A 27924-nucleotide genomic window follows, 5' to 3' on the forward strand; every position below is an offset into this window, starting at 1 on the left:
TGTCTGGTCTCATTGATGGGTAGGGCTACTTTGATATCCTGGCTACACCCACTAAGGCTGTGTAATATATCTTGAGCTCCAAGACCAGGTCTGAAGTGATCTGCTTCAGAAGGTCCTGAAATCACCCTGGGGAAGTAGTCTGCTGGGACCTGCAACAGCTTCATCTGGGGAGGATGACGGGGAGGCTTTCATTGAAGGAGGGACTTCTTACTATCCTTCCGCCTTGACTATACCTACGGGGCTTTGGTACTGGGATTGGTGCTGGAGTCTGGATCTGATGCTGAGCACAAAGGAGCAGTAGCCTGCCTCCAAGAGGCCACCAAGTAGGAGCAGTGGGAGTCAGGCCCTGGTACTAGGGGAAACTCCCAGGGGTTCCAGTAGGGCCACTACATCGGACAGTGGCCCGTTAGCCAGGCACCCACCTGGAGACCAGCAGTAAAGCTTGGTGAGGTGTAGGCTGGATACCGATGTTGGGCTTTTCTCAGTACATAGGGCTCCTCTTCAGAATCTGAAGAGGATTCCTCGGTCGGTGACCAGGGTGGAGCAGTACCCACTTGTGCGGCTATATGGTGCAGGGGCTTTGGGGACCAGTGGTGTGCCAGGGAGCAGAACGCTGGGATCAGGTAGGGCTTGCCCCTGGATGATGTTGGGGGAACCCAGTGCCAGGAAGGCACCTGATGCACCTTGTTCCCTCCCGCTCCCGGAGGCCAGAGCTGGTAGGTTCCCCAGTGGGGCTGGAGGGACCAGAACAGAGAGGAGGTCCCTACCTGCCCAGTAAACCTCCAGGCTTGATGGCACCATCAGTCCACTGGTATCATGGGACTCCCTGGTGTCAGCAGAGGGTTCTTCATCAGCCTCAATTCCCTTGATGGAGTTGACGGTGCTGACGCAGGTCCAGGGGTAGAACAACGGCCTGGCATGGGTCTCAATCCCTCTCCCCACTTGTCTCTCTTTTGTACCGGCAAGTGCCCTCTCTTGCTGTGCTGCTTTTTGGGTTTCTTCTGTGTCACCAGGGATGGAGAATAGTGCTGGGAAGAGCTTGGTGCCAGGAGACAGGTTTGAGGGTGGCTTTCATGAGGATAGTCTTTAGTCTGATGTCTCAGTCCTTCTTGGTACAGGGTCTGAAGTCTTGACATATTTTGCACTTGTTCTTAACATGAGTTTCCCCAAAACTCTTTAAATAACTCAAGTGCGGGTCACTTACTGGCACAGGTTTGGCATAAGGCCCACGATCCTATAGTATTAACTATAGTATAATCCTGTAGCCTGCTTCTTGTCCCCACTCTGTACCTATTCCCTCACCAGCAGCATGTCTCTCTCTACTTAGCTCCTATTCCTCCCTCATACAGCCAGTGTCTGTCCCCACAGACCCTCCTCCTCTCCTCCGCAGCCTGACTCTACCTTCCCACCCTACTTCTCACTCTCACAACCTCTCTCTGTCCCTCTTCCCATTTCCACAGGCCACAGACTGCCTCTCCCACTCCATCCCTCACACTTCTGCATTCCCAGCTGATTCCTTCTTCTTTGCCATACTAGGGGAATGATCTCACTTCTGATGCCTGGCACTACAGTGGTCCCTACTGGCTGGGAGGAGTACTCACAAGGGCACATCTACTCAGCTCCTACAGCCCTGAAATGGAGCGCACCCAGTACAGGCATAATCTTCAGGGAATTTAGTTGCTAAACATTAACCAATATCTATTCAGCATGTGCGAACTGTAATTTTCAGAAGTTTGTTACTCTGCCAAGTTCTGATGGATTTTTACAGGAAGGACACATCCTGACACAAAGGCAACACTCCTGCTAAATTTCATGTGCCTATTCTAAAGCACAGAGGTGCTGCAGCTTCTCAAGGACACACAAAGTTTTTTTAACATGAGTAAAACAATGTAGTTCTCTACCATGTTCTAGGAAACACAAGAATCATTTTTGATGAATCTTTACATAACAAATTCAGCCTGAGGCATACACCTGGCATGGAAAATTTCAGCCTAAACTGTTAAACGTTAGGAAAGTTATACGCAATTGAAAACAAAGTCTTATCATGGCAACCTTAACTATAGGATTCACTACCATCTCCACCTATAATCAAGACTGTTTATTCTGTTCACACACATAAAACTCAACTAGGCCCTCATCCCTACCTGTTTTGACTCTGACAACTTCTTCCTCACTGGCCTTGTTGAAACCCACACACCATTTATTCAATAAGTAGTTGCTCAGACTATCAGTCTTGCCTATTCTTCCCACATTACTCCCCTCTTTAAATCCCTTTACTAGGTCTCTCTTCTGCTGTATCAAATTCAAATTTCTTGCTCCGACCTTTAAAATCCTACAGCTCTGCCTCTCCTTTTATCATCCTCCCCTTCCTTGCTCCACCTGCTTGTCTGGTTTTGCCACAAGAGTCTTCATTCCTTCTGTCACACCATCCCCTACATATGCAACAACCTCCCTGAACTAGTCTGTAAATCTACTATACCTATCCCCCTTTATGTTGTTAACCATATTCTCCCTGTACTTCCCTCCTATTGTTTATTAACATCGCTTATTGCATCTGGTGTTAAAATTAGATTATAAACTCTTCTGGGCAAATGCATCTTTCACAGTGTCTAGGACATTGGAGCCCCTCTCCAGATTAAGGCCTTTGGGTACTTCCACAATATAATTAATTAGGAATTTTCTTCTTCTTAATAATAATAATAATAATAATAATTGATTATAGTAATAACAACCACCTTTCAGAGAGCTATCATGATATTTTCTGTCAGCTTCAGATTCTTCCTGGCAGATCATCTCCCCAGTTTTAATCCCAAAACAAAAAATCCACACAAAATTATACAACATCATGATCATGTCAAATAACAAAAAAGGATCTTCAGCATCAATGCTGTGATTTCATCTGAAAATACCCATGAGCTAAAATGTCATAGTATATATACGATACATAAAATCAACCATTGTTTAAAAATGCCTCCAATACTACATAAAAGGTGCTGGGTTTAATGCTGGGGCTTCATCCTTTATTTTAAATTTTCTGGCTTTTAATTGTTAGCAGTCTTATGAAACACTATCACATTTAAATATTTCTTGCAGCTTTTATCTGTTGAGTCAGTAACGTTTTGTCACAGAAATTGTTTGAACTAGAGAAAACTTTATATTTTCACATTGTCTTTGAAAGATTTAGAATGCTAATTTGTGTTAACGTAATTCAATTACAATCTCTTTTCATACTAGCATCTTACCCTTTTTCAATTTGCGAACAGCTAACATACAATGGCTAGGAGATAGATCCCATATTCTTAAGGTTTTGTCATCACTTACAGTGGCACAAATAGGTAAATGAGGATGGGTGGCTAGACCCCAAACTTCCCCTTCCATATGACCCTGTAAAAAAAAATAAAAGATCTATCAGGTAATTTTATTTCCAAAACTGGAAGGGGGGAAAAAAAAAAGATGCTACAAAACTATACTGAGAATGTGGAAATCTTTGTGGGATGATGAAGAAAACTTCCTAATGAAAACGCTCTTGCTTCAATAATCAGCACAGAATATCTTAAAAATAAAAAGCTTCTAAAACTTCCTAATGAAAACGCTCTTGGTTCAATAATCAGCACAGAATATCTTCAAAATAAAAAGCTTCTAAGTAAAATGTAATATAAAATTAAAGTAAATTATATTTGAGAAAATTGCCCTAATGATCTGATTTACTAAATTATCTAATTTATAGAATATTTTTGTTAACCTAACAATGAAGGGTCAAATTGTCACTGGACTATTCCTCTGAATAATTATGACCCAATTTGAGTTAGGAATTCACAGTCTGGCCATAAATGTGCATTCTATTACAAAGAAAAAGCCCAATTTGTAAAAAAGTATTTATAAACTTCCTTTTATAATCCTTCAAAATATATATTCATTATTTTAAGTTTGTGCTTAAGATAAAAACATACTATAAACAAAATATTAGTATAGCAGAGCCTGGCTCAAAAGAGATACATATATAGATATATAGACATATATCTCTTTTGATTTAGGATCTAGTGTGCGTGCGTATGTTTTAAAAATCTGTTCATGCATTGTTGCACTGTAATAGCTCTTCATATACATTGATTAAATATGCATCTTACATATACATGAACAGAAAAGAACAAAGCCACAAAAATGATTCAAGATCTGGAAAACTCATGTTACAATCAGAGATCTAGAAGCTCAGCCTGTTTAGAATATCAAAGAGAAGGCTAACAAGTGACTTATCATGGTTTATAGGTACCCACATAGGGAGAAGATATCTGATTGTACTGGGCTCTTCAATCTATCAAAGCCATAACAAGATCCAGTGGCTGGGAGCTGAAGCTACACCAATTCAAACTGGAAATAAGGTACTGTGTTTTAAACAGTGAGGTAATTAACCATTGGAACAACTTACCAAAGGGATGTAGTGGATTCGCCATCACTTGAAGTCTTTAAATCAAGAGTAGATGACTTTCTAAAATATATGTTCTAGTTCAATGGTTTTCCATCTTTTTTCATTTGTGGACCTTTAAAGAATTTCAAATGGAGGTGCGGACCCCTTTGGAAATCTTAGTCATAGTATGCAGACCCCCAAGGGTCCACAGACCACAGGTTGAAAACCATTGCTCTAGTTAAACCAGAAATTATGGACATGATACAGGAATTACTGGGTGAAATTCTAGGGCCTGTGTTTTGCAAAAGGTCAAACTAGATTATCGTAATGGTCTCTTCTCTTTTAAAATCTCTGAATTTAAAATAGTTTTCAGACTTCATTAATAGTTGGAATGTTTATTATTTTATGTTACTTCTGTTTGAAGTATAATCATATACTTATAATAGAAATTTACAAAGCCCAGCGGATTCTGGGAAGGAAGTGGGGGGGAAAAGAATATATGGGTTATTATGATGGGGTATCTTGACCCCACACCAAGGAACCAAGGGTTATCGAGCAGCTCTGGGTCCTGAAGGCCAACCCAGCCGCAGCTGCTGGGCATGCTCATAGCGGAGAAAGCACTCCAAAGGAAGCAACTCAGCTCAGTCAATGCAGACTGAGCAAAGGAGCAGTCTTATGCTGGTAACTCCTGGAAAGAGGCTGCAGGAGCGCCGCACTGCCTGGACCAGACCCTGCAGCAGAGCCACTGAAGGCCCCTGTGGAGACCAGGAACAGAGGGCCGGAACCGAACAACAAAGACTCTGGTGAGAACCCCCCAACCTGTGAGTTCATAAGATGACACCTTTTGTGACTTTGGAGGGGGCTGAGAATGCAGTAGGAAGTAACCCAGTGAACAGGCTTGGTGACATCTGCCCCCCAGGCTGCATATCTGATCAACCTGTCATAGGCCCTGGGCTGGAACATGGTAGAGCAGGGCGGGCTCAGGTTCCCCTACCACTGGCTGCAGAGTCTTGCTGCTGGGCGACACAGCTACAGACTCTCGCCACGGGTTCAGATGTTGAACACCCAGACAGTAATATTTGAAAATGTACCTGAACCAGCAGAGTTATTGGTCCACTTTTATCCACTTCCAGTATTTCCCCATTCTTTGTGCCCACTAAAATATGACCATGTCCTAACGATATGGCACGTATAGAAGGGTTGTCTTCTAAGAGGAGACCTAAAACATTAAATTTTTAAAGGTGTGAGTTTAATTTCAGAAGTATATACATTACACCCACATTTTACCAGATCAAATTCAACAGAAGTCCTAGCATTTTCCTGCTTACAAAATTGGCTACAGTTGTGGAGCTTTAGCACATATTAGCTAATTTTTAAACGTGCTCTGTATCGTTGTTACAGAAGCCATATAATTTATTCCATGCCAGTCTCCCAGTTTTTGTTACCCCACCTTCTCTAATAAACCTGCCATATAAGGCAACTGTCAATGATCATCATGTTCAGTAGACTCTCCTTGAGGTTCAAACAAGGTGGAGAGCATTAACATGGCTATCTAATAAGCATGCTAAAAACCTCAGTGAGAGAAATGTGCGTATAGCTATGATGCTATCTATCTTAAAGTTAGGGTGGAGTACATCAGTAAAATGTGTTAAACTACTATTTTAAGTGTAATAGACGTTTAACAAGGAAATGGCGAGCCACCCTTTTGACAGTCTAATGATGTAAGCTAAGAATAAAAGATTCTTAGTTTTTTTAGGGAAGACAGACAGAGAAATCTCCAGAATATCAGACTGGGAAAGCTGCATATCAGGACCAACACCAGCCAGCAAATGGGAGAAATGTGAAGGAACATCAGGCCTGAAAACTTTTCAATACTCATACATGATCACGTGAATAAAAGCCAGAGTATTAAACCTGTAAGAGAAAAAAAATATTCTCCCCTCTATTCCTTTATTTCACGGCAGCACAAATAGGAAGATTAAATATGGACCCCCATGGTGCCATTTTTTTAGAATAATTTTTCAGAGCGTAATCTCTCTAATTTTTTTAAACTACCCTCACTTCTGTAGCATAGTAGTCCACTGAGGTCTGTGAAAGGAATGACAATTAATTCCAAATCAACCTGCTGATTGAGCAAAATAGAAGACACTGAAGAGTTTATGGAAATGAAGTTTCTGCAACTTATAACTGTAATTCAGTGTAACTGTTACTACATTTTTATAAGCCATGCACAGATTCTCTCTTCAGATCATGGGTTGGTATTAGGCTAAGGATTTAATATCTTCCAGGCCAAATATAGTTTTGTCATTGATCTTTGTGGCCCGTATTCAAAATGCCCTAATTGGAGTGAGTGTTTATCCTCAAAGATTTACAAATATGTTCAATTCACAAATAAAACTATTTTTTCCTTCATGGTTAGTCTTGCAAACTCAACTTCTGATCAGTGTTAAGCTTGGTTCTTTCCTTCTGATGTATAATCGTCAGTGATAAAGATTCTATAGAACAAATTTGCCTTCCTGGATGTGAACAAGTGAAACTGACTGAGACTTAGTAAAAAATTCATTTTTTGTTACACAACTGAATCCCCACATTCACTGTCTCCTGGTTGGCTTGGTCCTAGTACTAAAAGGCATGAAAAGCATTATTATTGTCATTAAAGAACACAGATATGACAGAATATGCAAAGGAAGCATATGGGTTAGGTTAGACGTTGCTATTTTTACTTAGTCATTTTTTCAGAGTAGAAGCACACTTTAAATAAAACAGTTTTCAAATACAACTTTATTTTTTTCCTTTTTTGATTTTTACTACAGCAAAACTTGATTTCCTTTTATTGTGGAGGAAGGAAACTTAGAAGAAAAAGCTTACTAAAGACAGTGTTTAAAGGCAGAATAAAACAGAAAGGTTTGATGTACTTACTATACACTCACCTTTAGAGCCAGGGGCCAAAGCAGCTCGTTTGATGGCATAGGTTTTGAGACAGCGTTCAAAGGTGTCATCCCAGAGAGCCACTACCCCATCCTTTCCACCAGTTACAAATCCCTGCCCAAAAAAATAGAATAGGATTAATTCATAGGTTGTCATCAGTAGATAATTTAGTATTTTTTTAAAAAAAGATTATCCTTACTTCTACAATGACTTGTGCCAACACTGACAACTTTTAGTACATAATAATTAAAGCTAACATTTTATCATGGTTATTTTTATTAACAGTCATGGACAGATCACGTACAATAAACAAAAATTAATGGAAGCCATGACCTGTCTGTGACTTTTGCTGCTGCGTCTCCATGGTTTCCCCTACCACTGTGGTGGCTGGGAGCTGTGGAGTTCCCCCTCTGCCTCTGGCAGCTGGGAGCTGCAGGGTGACCATATTTCCCAAAGAGAATATGGGACATCCTCAGCCGCTTGCCCAAGACGTCTCTCTTCCCACCCCATCCCATGCCCTCCACGAGTCTGTCACCCATCACTGGAACCCTGACGAGGGCTCCCTCAGGATCTGTGGCCTGTCACTGGAACCCTGCCAGGACCTGCTGGCTGCCAGCTCCAGTCCTGCAGCCCCAGGAGCTGAAGCAGAGAATGTTATGGAGGTCTCTGGAAGTCACAGAATCTGGATTCCGTGACTTCCATGACCTCTGTGACATTTAAACATAGCCTTAATAATAACATAGCTATAGAATCATACAAGTTAGAGATGGAAATGATCTATCTATTAGATCTTCTGATCCTGCCAATGCAGTATAAGTCTCTACAGTGCATTTTTAGTGCTTTCTCCAGTCTGCTTTTCAAAGTATTGCTCCTCTGTCACTCTCAAGGAAGACTATTCAGTGGCCTAATACATTTCACTGTCAGGATATTTTCCTGATAGATAGGGAAAATTTAGGCTTTCTTAATTTTACCCCTAGATCTGGACCTCCCAGACCACTTTTACAATGGGTGTGGACTAGCATATTTGTGAATGTAGGGAAAGGTTACATCTGTATTTTAACTTTGTGGTTTGGGATCCTTTTTTCTAACAGGAACACTCTATTTCTATTCTTCTGCCTATGTCAGAAGACTGAAATTGTTTCATAAGGGGGAAAATATTGACAATAGATAAACTGGCAATAAAGCTGTAATCGTTTGATGTTATAAATTAGGAAACACACGGTTTTGTCTTAAACGTTCACCATTTCTATATCTAAATTAATTATAACTGTGACAAAAAATGAACACTGTAGCTCCTTCGGCTGAAAAGGACATACTCTGGTTTAAACATATCTATTCCACATGACTAAAGCCTAGTTTACATACAAGTTTTGTACCAATGTTACTATTTTAGTCAGCGGTGTTTGTTATTTTAACTGAAATAGTCCCCCCTGTGGGGACGCAGCTGAACTGATATAAAGGTGCTTTATACTGATGTAGCTTATTCCCCTTCCATATTGGAATATCCATACCAATATATCTTTATATTAACAGAAGTATACCAAAACTAGAGGGCTTGTGTTGCTTTAACTATGCAAGAAGAGTTAAAGTGATACAGTGTAGACAAGGCCTCACTTCAGGGATTGGCAACCTTTGGCACGCGGCCATCAGGGAAGTCTGCTGGCGGGCCGGGATGGTTTGTTTACCTGCAGTATACACAGGTTCTGCAGATCGCAGCTCCCACTGGCTGCGGTTTGCCATTCCAGGCCAATGGGGGCTGCAGGAAGCGGCACGTGCTGAGGAATTTGCTGGCTGCCATTTCCTGCAGCCCCCATTGGCCTGGAACAGTGAACCGCAGCCAGTGGGAGCTGCGATCTGCCGAACCAGCGGATGCTGCAGGTAAACAAACTGTCCCGGCCCGCCAGCAAATTTCCCTGATGGCCTGCATTCCAAAGGTTGCCGATCCCTGCCTTACTGTATGCTGGCACTGTAACAGTTTTCAATTTGTAATCCAACAAAGCCCATATAATAGTTACTAGATTATATACACAAGGATACAGGATTATTTACAATGGATGTAGTTAAAAAGTTTATTTCATTTACGGATTTTCTACCAATTTGGAAGAAATTTCCTATGCATAAAGTGGTGAAAATTGCTATAAATGGTAGAAAGTTTCAACCGGGAATGCCTGACTGAAAAGTGACCTTGGTGCTCCAGTCAGCACAGCTGATCGGACCGTTAAAAGTCTGGTCGGCGGCGCAGCAGGGCTAAGGCAGGCTACTTGCCTGCTCTGGCTCTGCACAGCACCCTGGAAGCGACTGGCATGTCCCTGCAGCCTCTAGGCGCAGGGACGATTAGGGAAGCTCCATGCGCTGCCCCTGCCCCCAGCGCTGCCCTTGCCAAGAAGAGCAGCCAATGGGAGCTACGGGGGCGGTGCCAGTGGGCGTGGGGAGCACACAGAGCCCACTGGCCCCTCTGCCTAAGGGCCACAGGGACATGCCACAGCTGCTTTGGGATGTGGTGTGGAGCCAGGGAAGGCAGGCAGTGAGCCTGCCTTAGCCCCACTGCACTGCCGACTATGAGCCACCTGAGATAAGCACTGCCTGGCCGGAGCCTGCACCCCGAACTCCCTCGTGCACCCCAACCCCTTGCCCCAGGTTGGAACACCATCCCACATCTTAATTGCGTCCCAGACCCCAGGCCCCCACCCCCTCCTCCAGGTCACAACCCCCTCCTGCACCCTAACTCTCTCTGAGATCCTACAGCCCCCACTTGCACCCCAACCCCCTGCCCCAGGTCGGAACCCCCTCCCCCAGCCCTGAGCCCCCTCCTGCAGCCCAAATCCCTCATCCCCACCCCAGAGCCCACACCCTCAGCTGGGGACTGCACCCCCTCCCGTATCTCAACCCACTACCCGAGCCCAGAGTCTGCTTCCGCACTTCAAACCCCTTGGCCCAGCCGAGGCCCCTTCTACACCCCAAACCTCTCATCCCCAGCCCCACTCCAGAACCTTCCCCCCCGCACCGTAATTCCCTAGCCCAGGCCGGAGCCCTCTCCCACAACCTGAAACCTTCATTTCTGGCCCTACTCTGGAGCCTCCATCCCCAGCTGGAGGCCTCACCTGCTCCCACACCCCAACCTCCTGCCCCAGCCCAGTGAAAGTGAGAGTGAGCAATAGAGAGAGAATGATGGAGGGAGGGGGGCTAGATGAGTGGGGACGGGGCCTCAGAGAAGGGGCAGGGCAGGAGTGGGCCTCAAGGAAGGAGCGGGGCAGGGTAAGGGTGTTTGGTTTTGTGCACTTAGAAAGTTGGCAACCCTACATCTGCTCAAGTCTTCACATAGTGACAAACATAACTGGCATATGTTTCTTTTAATGCAATGTAACAGAGTTCCCTTTCACCCTCTGGGAGTCCCTCCACTTTACCTGCTTTACTCTTAAGGCATCATTAAACAGGAGGGCATGCAGCTCTTAAAATCAGTGAGAGGAGTCACTGTAATATAATGATACAATGCACTTCCTCCTAATAGGAAATGCAACACTCTCAGTTTCTGCTGACTTGAGAGGGGAGCACGATCTAGAATCCTGAACTCCAATTATATGGTAACAGACTGCATTCATGTTAGGCCCAGCCACAAAGATTTTTATTAATCCAAACTATGTCTCATTTAAAATCCAAATAGTTCACTTACTTTTTCTAATGCATGCATGCTAAATACTGGACCATCATGTGCTTTGATAGTTTTTATGAGAAACAAATCTCTCCAGATACACACGTCCCCAGTGGAAGTTCCAGAAAATGCCATCTCTTCAGTCCAGCCGTATACTGCACACATCATTGTATCAGTTCTTCCCATTGCACCTATGCAGCCCTTTCTCCCAATCAGTCCTCCTCCTGGTTTAGAATAAAAACAAGTAGTCAAATGCTTGCACAACTATCGCTTTCAAAATAATTTATAGGGCAACCTAGCCAGAATAATAAATCTGTTTTCCTCTAGCCTAGGAATAAGCAAACTTTGAAGGTTCTTCACAAATCATTACTTCTCACCTTCCCCCACCTTTTGGCACCTTTGAAGAAAAAGAAGGTATTTCACCTTTAGGATTTCATTTTACATGCTACTTGAAACACGAGTTGAATTTATATACACACACATGTAAACCAACACACAGATATATCGGAGAGACAGTGTCTAAATACTATTTTAATTTTCTGTCATATGATAGTATGATATAAAGATTTTAATGGAATGAGCGGGATGATCATATTACTCCAATGTAAAAACTTTAAACCCTACCAACAAATTCTTTTCATGCTATATTTTTGGAGGAAAATTAATTTAGGACTTTAGCTTTAAAATTTGTGTTGATACAGTATCCTGTACTGGCCTATAAGGGACAGAAATGTTATTGCCGATATTTTTGAAAAGCCTCTAAAATGTATGTAAAATAGTTTCTGTAAGTCAGGATGCCCATGTCCAGTATCCTGTGACCTGTCAGGTGTGAAAATGAGATGTGAATTTTCACAAAATTCTCAGAGTAACTCCATGTATGAGACAACAGTGCCACCTAACAGATGAAGATCTAGGGATTTTTATATCTTCAAAGCACTGTGCTATGTCTTCAGTGACAAACCTCTGGACCTGTTTGCCAGCATTTGGCACTGATGAAGATTTCCCCCCCAAACATATACTTCAGTATCATGTGGTCTCAGTTCCACCAGTTCCAGGTCTAGTTTCAGCAGTGGATCTTGACTTAGAATATAGTGGGACTGATCTATATCTCAGTACTTATACTCACAATGATAAGTCTCCTTCACAATGACTATCTCTACACTTTCTACATGATACTGCCACTATGTGCATTCTTGACTTATGAAAAAGTGTGTACGGAGGATATAAGGGTCAAAAGGGCCCCAATTTCGCCGACCCATCGGACAGAGGTGATAGAGACAAGAAAGGCTGTTTTCACTGATAAGTGAACTAAGAACATGTCACCATTGGTTCAAACAGAGGTCTAGTAAGAGAGTTTAGAACAAGGCCAGGGTTGGATCTTGTATGTGGGGATAAATATTTTGGAGACCCTTCAGGAAACATTTTATGAGTGGATGTGTGAAGATAGAATGGCCATCTATTGTGGCAGTGAAAAGTGGCGATGGCTGCCAAATGCACATGAATGGAGCTGGTGGATAATCCTAACAGTTTAAGGCCAGGTCGGGCAAACTTTTTGGCCCGAGGGCCACATCAGGTTTCGTAAATTGTATAGAGGGCTGGTTAGGGGAGGGAGTCATGGCCTGGGCGCCACTTCCTCCTATCTACCCCCCCAGATCCCTGCCCCATCTAACCCCCCTGTTCCCTGACTCCCCCCCCGGGACCCCTGCCCCATCCACACACCCGTTCCCTGACGGTGCCCCGCCCCCCCGGGACCCGCCCTATCCACACTCCCCGCTCCCTTCTTCCCGTGACTGCCCCTGGACCCTGCTGCTTCATCCAACACCTCCTCTTATCCTCCCACCCCCAGGACCTGCCATCAATTCCACCCCTTCCCCTGCCCCTGACGCACCACCACCCATCCCTTCTTTCCTGATTCTCCATGGGACCCCCTACCGCGCATTCAACCCTGTTCTTGCCCCAACCCTAGTCCACACCCCCGCCCCTGACCACCACCCCAACTCCCCTGCCCTCTATCACCCCCCCCCCTCCCTCCCCCTTACCATGCTGCCTGACACACTGGCGGCTAGCAGTGCTACAGCCGCACCGCCCGGCTGGAGCTAGGCCACGCCGCCACCGCCACCACACAGCACAGAGCACTGGGTCAGGCCCAGCTCTGCAGCCACGCTGCCCCAGGAGCTCAGAGCCCTGCCACCCAGACCACTGCACCAGCGGCGGAGAGAGTGATCTGAGGCTGCGGGGGAGGGGGAATATAAGGGGAGGGGCCAGGGACTAGTCTCCTGGGGCAGGAGCTCGGGGGCCGGGCAGGATGGTCTCACGGGCCACTGTAGTTTGGTCCACCTCTGATTTAAGGTGTAAAATATAGTCTAGGATAAGTGGTAGTTGAGCGCTTATTGCAACAACCTGATGGAAGACGCACCAGCATAGGAACCTAGTCTATTTGTGACATTAAGTGCATCTAGTCGTGCTGCGTCTGCTATTCAAGAGTATCTGTTTAGCTGCATCTGAACAGGTTATTTCCAAACCCTAGAACCACAGAGGAGCCAGGCTTTGAGGTGGAGCATCTGTGGATTGGGATGGAGGATGTGACCCACATCCTGTGAAATGAGTTGTGGAGCTGGATGGAGGAGATGGGTTGGCATACTATCATGTGAAAGAGGTAAGTATACCAGATCTGTTGTGGACATGTTCGAGTGATAAGGATGACATGGGCTCAATCCCCCTGAATCTTGTGGAATACCCAAAACAGAAAGGGGAAGGGAGGGAAGACATAAAGCAGTGGTGCATCCCATGTGATGAGGAATGTGTCTCCTAAAAACCTGTGTCCCAATCCCACTCTTGAGCAGAACTGAGGGTATTGGATGTTTTGTGGTGTGGCAAAAAGATCTATGTTAGGGAATCCCCAGTGGCTGAAGATAAGCTGAAGGATTAGCTTATCCAGTTCCCAGTGGTGATTATGGAAGAATCTTTTGCTCAATGACTCCACAGTGATGTTCTGGTGTCCAGGGAGGTATGTGGCTGAGATGCTGATGTCATGTTGGATACACCATCGCCATAATTTCAGTGCCCCCAAATGTAAAGAGCAGGACCTTGCTCTGCCTTGTCTGTTGATGTACAAACATGCAGACGATATTGTCTATCATGACTTTGATGGTGCGATATGCAATTAGTGGGAGGAAACATCAACAGGTATTGCAGACCACCTGTAGCTCTAGGAGGCTGACGTGTATGGTAGATTTGGTTAAAGACCATCTGCCCTCCGCTGTATGAGTGTGACGGTGCACTCTCCGACCGATGAAGAGGCATCAGTTGTTAGAATGATGATTGGTGCTGGCTGAAGGAAATGAACCCCGGCACAGATGTTCTTGGGCTGTGTCTACCACGGCAGTGAGTCCTTGACCGTCCTCAGCATGGATAATAGTTTGTGGCTGCTGTGGCTGTGAGGGACATACGCTGTACAGACATATGCCCGAAGACATTGCATATGTAATTGTGTGTGCTTTATCCATGAATGTGGTGGCTGTCATGTGTCCTATTAGCTGGAGACACATTCTGTTGGAAATCTGGGCACAGGCTTGCACCTTGGATACAAGATCCACTACAGTCAAGAATGTGTGAGGCGGAAGGAAGGCTCTGTCCTGTATGGCATCTAGTTGTGTGGTAATGAACTCCAGGTGTTGTATTGGTATTACAGTAGACTTTTCCAAGTTCACATGGAGGCCTAGATTCATGAAAAGATCCACTGAGACCTGGACTGTACTAAGAGTGTCGGCTTTGGATGAGATCTTGAGGAGACAGTCATCTAAGTATGGAAAGATGACAGTGCCTTTTTTACTTAGGTAGGCAGCAACTACTGCAAAGACTTTGGAGAGTTCACAAGGGGCTGCTGATAGTCCAAAAGGCAGTACCTTGTACTGATAATGGTTGGCTCCCATGGTGAAACAAAGAAACCATCTGTGGGCCGGGTGTACTGTGAAACGGAAATATGCATCTTGGAGGTCAAGGGCCGAGAATCAGTCCACCTGTTCCAGTGCTCGGATAATGGCAGAGAAAATAACCATCTTGAAGTGCTGAAGTCTGACAAACATATTTAGGTTTTGAAGGTGCAGGATCGGTCACCAACCGCTGGATTTCTTCTGGATCAGAAAACATGGGAATAGAAACCCATTTCTCTATGTTGGGAAGGGACCAGTTCTATGCCTCACAGGTGCAGATGATGATTTATTTCTTCTTGTAAAATGGGTTCATGAGAGGGGTCTCTGAAGAGGGATGGGGAGAGAGGTGGGAGGGGCAGAATAGATAGGAAAAGGATGGAATATTCTTCCCTGATGATCTCTAGAATCCGTATGTCTGAGGTGATTAGTTTCCAGGATGGAAAAAACGGAGCTAATCGATCACCAAACTGGTGGGATGTCGAAGATGGTTGATATGACTGGAAAAGGGGGGAGCCTCCTTCAGGCCTTGACCACACCTTCAAAACTGTTGCTGGGCTGCAGGTATTTGAGAGCTAGTCCCTTGAGGAGTGGCCTGTCTACATTTGGTAAGGGGCTTTTATAGTTGGCGCTGAGTGTCATAATGCTGCTGAGGAATGTACCGCAGTGGTCAGGATCGCAGAGGGAGATGATACTTTTGTAGGCGTCTCTTTGGCACTGGTGTGTAAATACTAAGGAAGTGGTGAGTAGCTTGGCAGTCTTTAAGGGTGGATAGGGAATCAATCATATGTGCCATGAATAGTTTGAGGCCCTCAAAGGGTAAGTCTTTAATTGTGGTTTGTACCTCCTTAGGAAAGCCTAAAAGGTGCAGTCATGGCACCCACTTCATAACCATGCAGTTGCGATGGAGTGGGCGGTGATATCCGCAGGGTCTAATGAGGCCTGTAGGGCTGTACGGGCCAAGAAGTGTCCCCCAGATATAAGCACCTGGAATTGTTCTTTCTTGGCCCCAGGAAGGTTATGGCCGCGTTCCTATATTTTGGAGTAGTTGTAGCTGGCCATAGGAGTCTCGTAATTAGCTACTCGAAATTGGAGTGTGGCAGATGAATAAGTCTTGCATCCGAATAAATTAAGCTTTTCCACTGTCTGTCCTGATGGGTAGATCAATATTGATACTTGTCATCCCTTCTCTTGAACCACATTAACTACTAGAGAATTTGGGGTGGGATGCGAGAAAAGAAATTCCACATCTTTTGCAAGAACATTTTTGTCTGACCATTTTCAGGTAGGAGGGATGGTCACTGGGGTCTGTCAGAGCAATTTTGCAGGATTGAGAAGAACCTTGTTGATAGGTAGGGCAATTTTGGAGGAAGATAATGTGTGCAGGACATTGAGCAATTTATGCTGCTGATCTTTCACTTCCTCCAAAAGAATCTGTAGGGAGACTGCATCTTGTGGAATAATTCGTGAATGTGTCTGAAGCTGTCAGCAGCAGTAGGAGGTGGGGGCCTGATAGCCTTATTGGGGGAAGAAGAGGAGAAATATAATGTTGGTGGAGCTTCCTCCTCCTGTTCTTCCTCCTTATCCAGTACTGGGGGAGGTTCAATCTCTGATGTGCGAGAGACCAATGGAAAAGGGAGAGGTATAGGTCTCCAGCTTTGCTCCATGGGAGGCTTCCCAAATTTTGCCCTGTGCATGTCCCAAGGGTCCCAATATGACCAATGTGGAGGGAATGGAAAATGTAGTTGCATCCACAGTGGTCCATAAGAGGCAGTGGTCCAGATGTGGATTGTGAATATGAGGATGTGTAGATGAAGCCTGTTTTGAATAAGAGGGTGTTAGCCTTATACAAAGCACACAAGATTTTTTATAGGGGAGAAGGCAACACACGCTGCATTTATTGAGAATACAGCAATTGGCATATGTTTTTTAGTTACACATACACACACCATGCACACTGTTCCTCCAGTCGATGTTATAGTTACCAGTCCAGATCAACCTAGTAGCCAGTTAGGTTGATCACCAGTAGGGAGGAGCCGGGTTCTGTCAGTTGTCTGCTCTGGGGAAGTCTTGGCAGGACGAACCCAAAATTTTATGGCAAGGCACCCTGTTTATATAGTAATTTTTTTTAATTGGGACTAATGAATTTTGCTCCGTTATGCTGTAATTAATTGCTGTTTGATGAGAGCTTATTTTTTTATTACAGCTATTTTGTTCCTATTGATGGATGCCTGTCTTTTGAGAGCTGTTAATTTGCCCTTTTTTGACATTTCAATACGAGCGTGTTGCAGCCTTCTGGCGCCCTTGCACCTGTCTTTGGCTGTTTTTTTTTGTACACTTGGTTTAGCGATGGCCTTTACATTTATTTTTTAACACAGTTTTTTTATTTACACAGAAAACAATTAATTTACACAGAACATTTTGAACAGGAACATTGCAGTGTAAAAGGACAATTATTGCATTTTTTAACTTATTTTAAAATGCTAAACATACAACAAATTGATGAGGCTTACAGGTTTGTCACTGCCTTGAAATCAGTCCAGACACAGATTCTGGCTGATGTATTTTTACCAATGGCCCATTAGGCAATTCCTGTCTGTTATTTAAAAAGGGTGGCTGGCAGGATATAATCAAATCATACACCAATACATTTAATACATGCTTCATTATATTATTCTTTATTTTTTATTTTAAATTATATTAATATAAACATAAAATTCTAATACTACATGTCCCCCTTTTGACCCCTCAAGAACAATACTTGAGTGGGTCATATTTTATACAATTTTTATAACAAAATATTGAGAGATAATTTGAGCTTGTGGTTGTAATTTAATAAACTTTTTTTTTGCTTAATAGCACATATAATACATTTTTAGCAAGCAAACACAGGACAATATTAATGGATGAACATTAATGGATGAAACTTAATAGACATTGTTCCCTTAGAGGTCAGGGACCAGCCTGTAAAAACATTGTATTAATAATAGGCTGTTAGGGTTTTTTTAGATTTAGCAATTTTTAGTATGTTTTTATTGGAATGTAATATTTGATTGGCATGTAATATTTTAAGGGTGGGAAAGGCTTTTTTTGTGTGTGTTGTAAAAACTGAGTTACTTTTTTAGTTTATTTTATATATATGTTTTTAGTGATGTGTTTCTGTTGCATGGTTTTGTGGTGACAGGTAGGGAAAAGCACACCCATTTTTGAGGGCTTTATTTTGTACATTTTTATTTAATTAATTAATTTATTTATTTTTAGCCTATTGACCTATAACCCAGAGGAGCCAAAAGGATTTTATGGTTAATTTTGGGAGAAGGCTTATTTTTTATATTTTTGTTTTTATAGATTATTGGTGAGTAATTTTAATAATAATTTTACTTAATAACAAATTAGGCTTAATTATGCTGGAAATATTTTTAATTTATTTATATTTGTAGGTGAATAAGGATTTTTTTTTGTTGCTTTCGATATTACCCAAAACATTTAGTGTTTAAGTGATGCTAAACTAAAAATTTGCTTTTTAGTACATTTTATGGCTAAGGCAGTTTTTTTATTTTTATATGTTGTTTATATAGCAGCTAGGTTATTTTGCCACCGCTACATATTTTAATGTTGCTTTCAGGTTTATTAGATATATTTGTACTAAATTTATAGTATTATTTGCTTGTTTGTGAATGAGATTATTTTGCAATTGTGACAAGAAACTTATTTTTAATTACCTTTAGGTTTATAGTAATTATAATTTTTGCTTTAAAGCTAAAAATTTTTATATGGTGTTTATTATATTTTGTTTTGTTTCATTATTGGAGTGTTGATATGTTTTTATTTAGGCTGTTTTAATAGGGAGGGAGTAGGGTGGACATTTGAGTTTTAATTTAGATATGTTTGAGTTTAATACATACAAATTTTTATTTTTATTAACAGTGGATTTAATAAGACTTTTACTGGACTACTTTGAATTGTTTTTTTTGAAATTTTAATTGGGGTCTTTTTTTGAATGCACAGTTTTTGGTTTAGGTTTTGGTGCATGTGTTTGGGAACTACAGGTTTAATTTATTACGGAGTACTGGATAGTATTTTACAATAACTGTTAGTATTGTTTATGTTTTGTTTTAATAGGCTTATTTTATTGATATGGTAATTGTGGGTAGCTGGAACTTTAGGTGGTATTTTTATAAGGAATTTTTATTTTAACTTTTATTTTTTAGTGTTTTGGTATTTTTGTGGTGTTTATAAGGTGAACCTTAAGGTTGTTTTTTTTTTAAAGGCATATATTTTGGTATTTTTAAGGGGTTTAAGAGTTGGCTAGTATTTTTATTATACCATTTTTTGAGGATTATTGGATTATGCGTAGGAATTTATGATTGGCTGGCAGGGAATGAATTATTTTGTAAAAATATTGGCTTATAAAGAGGGCTGCACTTTTTTTTATGATTGCTTTCATTATTTGGGTTCTAAAAGTTTTTAGAAGTAGCTAAAGCCAGACTTCATACTGGAATTTTATTTTTTGTGGATTAAAATTGTGGTGGTTAAGCAGCACCTTGTGCTTAGGTTTTGGGATGGGTTTTTTTTCCAAAGAATGTAAACTTTATTATTTATGTAAATAATGTAATTTGTGAAATATGTATTTATTTTATTTATTTATTTTTAAATATGGTATAGTAATGGGCTAAGGCGGTTTACTATGGAGTAAGGGCTTATTTATTTTGATTTTAGTGAGTGATTTTTAATTTTATTTTGAGATATATGATTTGAGTTTTTTATTTTTACAGGGCTGTTTTTGTGGGGTTTTGTTTTTGAATTTGTTGTTTATGTGTTTGATGGCCCGATTAACTCTATATGGAAGCGTGGTTTAAAATTCTACTACTACAAGGGTGTGATGGAGCACTCCTCCTTCTCTTCTTCCTCCCTGTCACTGAGGAAGGAGGGTGCCCTTGTCAGGGGTAAAGGGAGAAATCTCATGAATCCAGAGAGGAGGGTGGAAGTGGGAGGAGGTCATGTCTGAGCAGAGATGACTCGGGCATGTTAGATACAAGCTGGTCTTTATGGTATCTAAATTTCTGGGGAGGCGGAAGGAGCACCATCAGCACCAGTAGATGACTGGGTGCCCAGGTGGAGCTGAAGACTTGGTTAGTGCTGAGGACTTGTTTGGTGCCGACAGCTTTGTTGGTGCTGAGGACTTGGTCAGTGCTGGCAGTTTTGGCAGGGCCAAGGACTTGCTCTGTGTCGACGGTTTCAGCTATGCTGAAAAGGACACCAGCAGTAGTGGTTTTGTCAGTGCCAAGCTCCTGAAGTCGGAATGTCGTGGTCTCCAGTGCCAAGAGATGGTGCTGAGGGCTGTAGCTCTGCCTGGTTAGGGTCCCTAGACTGCAGTTTCATCCCAGAACAAGAAGTAGTTGGGTCCTGGAGCTATGTCCCCTGTCAGATGATGTTGAGACAACTGACCTCACAGGGGAAGGTGTTCTGGCAAGCTGTGCCTCAGAGTGTGAGGAGGGAGCCTGTTTTCTTGCCAGAGTGAGAAAGACACAACTTTCTCTTAGAGGGACGTAGGGAATGAGGATCGGCAGGCAACCTGGCAGAGCGTGAAAGCCACACAGGGGGAGAGTCTGGGTCTGGGTTCGATGCTGGGCGGTGTGATTTCTCCATGAGAAGAAATCATAACCAAATGTTCCAGTCTTTTCTGGCCCTGGCAGTCAAGTTGTGACAGTAGGAACACTTTTGTGGAATGTGTCCCTCTTTCAGACAGCAAACACACTGCAGGTGGCTGTCCATTACTGGAGGGCATTACAGCATGAGATGCACCTCTTAAACCTGGGAGATCTGGGCATAAGGGTGAGGAAAAAAACTTCCTGGTCGGAAGGGTGAGAAGCAGGGAAATGAAAACCTAATTGATGAGATAATAATAAAGGTGAAGCGATAGCAAATTTTTTTATATAAGAGGAAAGAAGAAGAAGTAGTTCTAAACTACACTAAAACTGACAGGTAAGGCACTACCCTAATGAGGGAAAAAGGAGAAGTGGGCTCTTCTGCGGATTTCGTCCCAAACCAAAGGTGGCAGAGAAGAAACTGGGTGGGGGGCAGTCAGACAGCACAATAATACATATACGTCCCGCTCACGGCACAAGAGAGGGGAGATGCGAATGTGCAGTCTGACAGGCACTGCTGATGAAGATCTCCAATCCCAGGGGCAGAGAGTGCTGCTGCACCTAAAGTGGAGAACCCATAGGGACACTATCCAAAGAAGAGTTAATCTCAGCAGCACCCTGCCAGCATTCTAATAACTTTATTAAACAGCAGCCTACTGTAGCCTGGATTCAACCTGGCTAATTTCTTGGGCAGTCCATGACTGAAATGACTAGGGTGGCTGTTTTCCTTGCAGTTAAATGTTCTATAGCTCTTAAGGATTAATCTTAAAATGAAAGGGAAGGATTCACCCAAGCCAGTGTATTTTCAGAACTACTAATGATATCTGAGTATTTGGAGGTCCTGTTGACACAGTAGCTTTCTCCAGCAAAGGAGGTAATCTTTTCGAAGACCCTTTTGGCTCCATATGCCTTTAAAGATCTGATACACTGGAGTTCAGAATACCATTTAGATGGTGTTTTTCCATTGTTCTAAATTAAACGTTTTCAAATAGATTAAACATGCATCTATTCTTTAACTTCTTGAGTTTTTGTAGTCATATTTAGCAAAGACAGCCACACAAAGTATAATTAGTAGGTATATTCACTGCAAGAGCCTTGTCTGCAACCTTATTTGTGCCTCTTACAGGCAGACCTTAGATTATTAAAATTGCATTCCTTTGTGGTTTAGATCAATATATCTCTATTTTATATATGTATCTATCTATGTATTTTACCAACTAAATATTGAAGGTCTGAAATTATTACCTTGTCCTCTTTGGTATCACCTGAAAACTCTTTTGTATATGCTGAGTGGGATTTATTACATTATCCTACAGTTGTACATGAGATATTTTGAGCTATATAACTTTTGTGACAGATATGGTATTTCCTGAAATACTCTTGAAACACCTTATGGTGTTAAATGTATGTAAATTCATCATGGGGAGATGTGACAAACATTGCAACTCCCATGCAGCATCTTTGGGGTCCATTGTTTTAAATGAATGGTTTCTGTAGGACTGTTCTATTCCATGGGGAAGGGCTACCACAGCTCCTAGAGGAACTAAAACAATAGGTGGCTAAGGCAAATCAGGCAGTTTGTAATCTCCCCAAAGAGACACCACCTCCTGTGGAGGCTCGCATATACTAATTCAAACTAGATTCCACAGAGACCAACAGGCAAAGAAAAGACTCTGGGATAAATAGCCTGAGTTTAAACTGACTCAGGGCCTTTCTTTCTGATCGAACAAATGGACAGGCCCTTCTGTCCAATGGGGTTCCAGTTCTTCCTGGGAAGGGTTGGAAGGATTTTGCCCTACTGGGGCCCCATCAGACACAAGTGATCTTGGGTAAGCTTATTAACATGCATGCAGGTTCTTTTATTGTTTTTAAGGTTTCCTCTGTAATACTTTCCTCTTAAGAATAAATGTGCATGCTTATAAAAGGCTGTGAGGTAACTTATAACTGCTACCCATTATGGTGTTCGTAGCCTTCAAAGAGAACGCAAAGTGCAGACACTGGCCTGGTTAGGCAGTCTGGCTTGCTGGGACTATCACAGTGTAAGCAGGGAACTGTGTAGCCTGGAAAAGCCCCTGGTCAGGAGGGAGAGAGACGTGGGTCTCCACCCAAGAGATGAGACAGCTGAGGAGCCTGGAGCCTCAGGGGTACCTGAAAGGACCATGCAGGGGAAATATGGTGCAACAGCCCTGAATTGCATAGCTATTATTTATGAAAACTAGACTAACCTCTCCAAGGCACCAGGGGGTAGCTGTGTTAGTCTGTATCCACAAAAACAAGAAGGAGTCTGGTGGGACCTTAAAGACTAACAGATTTATTTGGGTATAAGCTTTTGTTGGTAAAAAACCTCTGCATGCTGTACTACACCTAGCACAATGGGCGGATGATCTTTCTTGGGGTCTCTGACATTACCATAACAGAAATTAATTTTTATTATTAATAGGAGTTAGAAAGAGATAACCTATTAATATATACATGTGTCAAAAATCATAAAGAATGCATAATAATTACTATCTTAGATATAACAGAAAATGCTGCAGTTAAAACACACAAAAAAACCATGCCTTTCCTTACCTGCTCTACGCCAGAATTTCATGTGTTTAATTCCAGCTGTTATCAGTTTATCAGGCATATAAGGATTAATTTTAACAACAAAAATCTTATCTTTGCTTCCTCTGAAATAAAAAAGTAAAATATTTCACTGCCTTTATACACAGACAAATGTATACACTAATTTTTCTGTCTCATTGTCCAGCTTACTAATGTCTATCTCACAAAACATTCCTGTAGCTCTTAACAATTCTTTTATTGGGGTAATAGGAAGGCAGGCCATTGAACTAAAGGTATAGAGCTTACTGCCATTTTTATCTGTCTCACACTTAATTTGACAGTTTGCAGAAATCTGGAGAAACTACTCTACTTCAGCAATCCACTCGACGGCATTTTCTTTGTAAAAGAACAAACTTGACTCAAAATAATGCAATATTTGGGAATTAAGCCTTGATAGCAAATTAAGGGCTATAAGGTTACATTAATTGCAGATCTTATCTACATCAGTTTCTCATTCTGAAAATCAATGACAATATTCATACACTTTTTACTGAACTTTTCCATCATTCTAGTGAACTTAAACAATAATGGGTATGACAATGTTTGTCACATCTATGTTACAATACCTATCTTCAGCAGTTTTTGAAAAAAACCCTGTCATCTTTGTTTGCTGACATATTTTGTATTTCTTTCTAAGTTCCTAAATGCAGACATACAATACACAGCTACAGGTGCTATTGGTTTGAAAGATCCTATCACTTTCAGCTATATTTCCTATGTAAGAGAAAAGACGATTACTCACCTTTGTAACTGTTGTTCTTCGAGATGTGTTGCTCATATCCATTTCAGTTAGGTCTGTGCGCACCGCGTGCACGTTTGTCGGAGACTTTTTTACCCTAGCAACACTCGGTGGGTCGGCAGGTCGCCCCCTGGAGTGGCGCCACTATGGCGCCTGATATATACCCCTGCCNTGCGTAGTGCGATGCAAAGGTATGGATGGAAGACCAGGTGGCCGCGCGGCAGATTTCCTGTAGGGGAACATGGGCCAAGAACACGGCAGATGAGGCTTGAGCCCGAGTAGAATGGGCAGTGAGATGGCCCGCCTGGGCATGAGCTAAGTCATAGCAAGCCCGAATACATGATGTAACCCAAGACGCGATACGTTGGGAGGAGATTGCCATGCCCTTCATACATTCTGCCACTGCTACAAATAGCTGTGGTGATCGCCGGAAGGGCTTGGTCCTCTCGATGTAGAAGGCGAGAGCCCTTCGGACATCCAACGTATGGAGCTGTTGTTCCCGTCGCGATGAATGTGGCTTTGGAAAGAAGACTGGCAGAAAGATGTCCTGGTTAACGTGAAAGGCGGAGACGACCTTGGGAAGGAATGCCGGGTGCGGTCGCAGCTGTACCTTGTCCTTATGGAACACAGTATATGGAGGATCCACAGTCAACGCACGAAGTTCTGAGACTTGTCTAGCCGAGGTAACAGCGACTAGGAATGCTGTTTTCCAGGACAGGTACAGTAGTGAGCATGTGGCCAAAGGCTCAAAAGGGGGCCCCATGAGCCTGGTTAAGACGAGGTTCAGGTCCCAGGTAGGGGTAGGGAGCTTGACCTGTGGGAATAGTCGTTCCAAGCCTTTAAGGAATCTGGAAACTATAGGGTGGGAAAAGACGGAACTGCCAGCTTCCCCCGGATGGAAAGTGGATATAGCCACAAGATGTACTCGCAAAGAGGAGATCACCAACCCCTGCTCTTTGAGACACCATACATAGTCCAGGACAGTGGGGACTGATACAGAACGCGGAGAATGTCCGTGCTGGGCACACCAGCGGCAGAAGCGCTTCCATTTTGCGAGGTATGTCGAGTGCGTGGAGGGCTTCCTGCTTCCCAGCAACACCTGTTGTACTGCGGCGGAACAGATCAACTCCGACTGGCTTAACCAGACAGGAGCCATGCTGTCAGATGAAGGGACTGCAGGTCTGGATGGCGCAGCCTGCCGAAGTCTTGTGTGATCAGGTCCAGCCAGAGCGGCAGGGGAATTGGGTCTGACAAGGACAGGTCAAGCAGCATGGAGTACCAGTGCTGTCTCGGCCAAGCCGGACCGATCAGGATAAGGCGGGCTCTGTCCCTGTGGAGCTTGAGCAAGACTCAGTGGACGAGAGGAAATGGTGGGAAGGCGTAACAGAGGTGGCCCGTCCACGGAATCAGGAACGCGTCCGACAGGGAGCCCAGGCAGTGGCCCTGTAGGGAGCAGAACACCTGGCATTTCCTGTTCATTCTGGATGCAGACACAGGTCTATGTGGGGAAAGCCCCACCTCTGGAAAATCGAATGGAGAACGTCCGGACGGATGGACCATTCGTGTGATAGGAAAGACCTGCTCAGGCGATCTGCGAGAGTGTTCCGTACCCCCGGGAGAAAGGAGGCCACTAGATGTATGGAGTGGGCTATGCAGAAGTCCCACAGTCGGATTGCTTCCCAACACAAGGGGGCGGACCGTGTCCCACCCTGCTTGTTGATGTAATACATGGCCGTTGTGTTGTCCGTGAACACCGCAACACAACGGCCGTGTAGATGGCGCTGAAACGCTTGGCATGCCAGCCGGACCGCTCTCAGTTCTCATACATTGATGTGGAGCATCAACTCCCAGGGTGACCAAAGGCCTTGAGTGCGCAGGAGCCCTAGGTGGGTGCCCCAACCCAGCGAGGACGCGTCCGTTGTTAGGGACATGGAGGGCTGGGGACGATGAAACGGCAGGCCCGCACACACTCGGGATGACGTCTTCCACCAGTCGAGGGAGCCTAGAACGTCCGGCAGAACTGTCAGAATTATGTCTATGGTGTCCCTGCCCGGCCGATAGACCGAAGCGAGCCAGATTTGCAGGGGGTGCACTCGCAGTCTGGCATGCTTTGTGACAAAAGTGCATGCAGCCATGTGCCTGAGGAGAGCAAGGCAAGTACGAGCAGAGGTGGTTGGAAAGCCTTGAAGACTTTCGACCAGGGAGACTATGGCCTGAAACCGGTGTGGGGGCAAACTGGCCGTTGCAAGGTTGGAGTCCAGCATTGCCCCGATAAATTCTATCCTCTGCGTAGGCACTAGGGTGGACTTGTCCAGATTGATGACCAAGCCTAGACGCATAAACAGCTCTCTGATGATGGCGACATGGCTGATGACGTGTGCATCTGAAGCCCCTCGGATAAGCCAGTCGTCAAGGTAAGGGAAGACGTGTATTTGACGACGGCGCAGAGAAGCAGCGACAACCGCCATACACTTCGTGAAGACCCGAGGGCCCGAGGAAAGACCAAAGGGAAGGGCAGTGAACTGGTAGTGACCCTGATTTACCACAAAGCGCGGATACCTCCTGTGCGGGGGATAAACTGCAATGTGGAAATATGCGTCCTTCATGTCGAGAGTGGCGTACCAATTGTAGTAAGAGGAGGCCCTGAGACATAAACATTGGTATCAGAGGCCTGGTATGAGGCCTAAGGCCTGAACTAAAGTAATGGTCAAGACTTTGCTAACATAAAACAAAGTGGAGCTGTGTGCCACAGGCAGGCCCTGCTCACAGAAGCTGGCAAGGAAAGGGCTGATGCTGCAAGAAGATACGTACCACGTACTAAAAGGTAACTGAACACTAGAGATAAAGAACAATTCACATACTTGCACATTCCACAACAGAGATAAAAGGAACAGACTGACCATTCCAATGACAGGGCAACAGGGTAAACTGATGGACAGAGTTGTTTTGATCGAAGCAACCTGTACAAGGTGAGAGGCGGCACCGTTCCTACGTAGAGGGGTTGTACCTTGCTTCGTAGAGGGGTTGCGCTCATATCACGTCAGAGAGTGAATCGTGTAACTTGTGTTGTACCTGTGTATAAAGAATGTATCCCTGGGGTGGTGTCTTTGATCCGGCGAGGGGGCAAGTGGAAAGTCCCGCCACTGATGAAGCCGAGTCCATTGACGTGGCACATACTCGTCGAGTATGCCTGTAAGAGTAAAATCTTGGATGGGAACTATTAATTGTGTCTGAATAACGGCAATAAACTGGCGGACATGCCTTCGTCACCATTTCTAGGACTCTGTGGGTCATGGGGGTGCTATCAGACGGTCTGCTGTGTCAGCTATCTGTGCAGAGCTGGGCAGCACACAGAGGTACCACAACAGCACGCCGCAGCCAAGTGATACACAAGGAGAGAGCAGAGCACCACAAACCGGTAGATCTGACAACACACCTCTGCGCAACACCCAATCTCCAGGATCCAGGGAAGAAATGATGAATTCCTAGGGATCCATGGCGGAACTTGAACTTTTTGATGAATTGTTCAGTTCTCGGGCACGTCCCGGATGGGCCGGAGGCCCCTTTTGTCTTGGGGATTCAACGAAATATCGGGAAATAAAAACCCCTTGCCCCTTAACAGCTCCTTTCCGGTACCTCCTCTACAGCTCTGATTGCAGAGAGAGCTTGCAAACCTCCTGAATGGAGGAGTGCTCGTGAGAGAGGGGTCCCTGAAAAGGGACGAGCAGGGGGGGCGTGGAGGGAGGGGGTGTAATAAGCCTCTGTCCCAAATCTGGACTTTGTAGCGTCCAAAATCTGGGTGTTAAGCATGGAACACTCCGAAGCTATAATTACCAGGCTTGGATCTTATCTCGCTGCCACCACATCAAGGATTCTGAGTTACTGATCAAACTCTCTGGTTCTGCTCCCAAACCTTTCCCTGGGGGATCCCCAAGACTCAGATGCCGCTGAGCCTCCCACAAAGGGAAATTAACCCACTTCCCTCCTGCCTTTACTTCCTCTCAGACTTTTCCCCGCAG

At 43.9% G+C, this 27924-nt stretch overlaps 1 protein-coding gene across 2 annotated transcripts in view; it reads right to left on the bottom strand.

The window, feature by feature from the left end:
* The window catches only part of EML5 (EMAP like 5), a 328115-nt gene that overhangs the window by 106563 nt on the left and 193628 nt on the right, over positions 1 to 27924 (bottom strand). For both annotated transcript variants that reach the window (XM_075065608.1, XM_075065607.1), the window contains exons 17-21: positions 23131 to 23231; positions 11004 to 11206; positions 7336 to 7447; positions 5497 to 5624; positions 3243 to 3384 (exon numbers count right to left, since the gene is read on the bottom strand). In XM_075065608.1, the coding sequence (XP_074921709.1) occupies positions 3243 to 3384; positions 5497 to 5624; positions 7336 to 7447; positions 11004 to 11206; positions 23131 to 23231 (686 nt within the window). The remainder of the gene's footprint in view (positions 1 to 3242; positions 3385 to 5496; positions 5625 to 7335; positions 7448 to 11003; positions 11207 to 23130; positions 23232 to 27924) is intronic.

The sequence above is a fragment of the Chelonoidis abingdonii genome, chromosome 4, assembly GCF_003597395.2.
Source record: "Chelonoidis abingdonii isolate Lonesome George chromosome 4, CheloAbing_2.0, whole genome shotgun sequence".
Classification (NCBI taxonomy): Eukaryota; Metazoa; Chordata; order Testudines; family Testudinidae; genus Chelonoidis; species Chelonoidis abingdonii.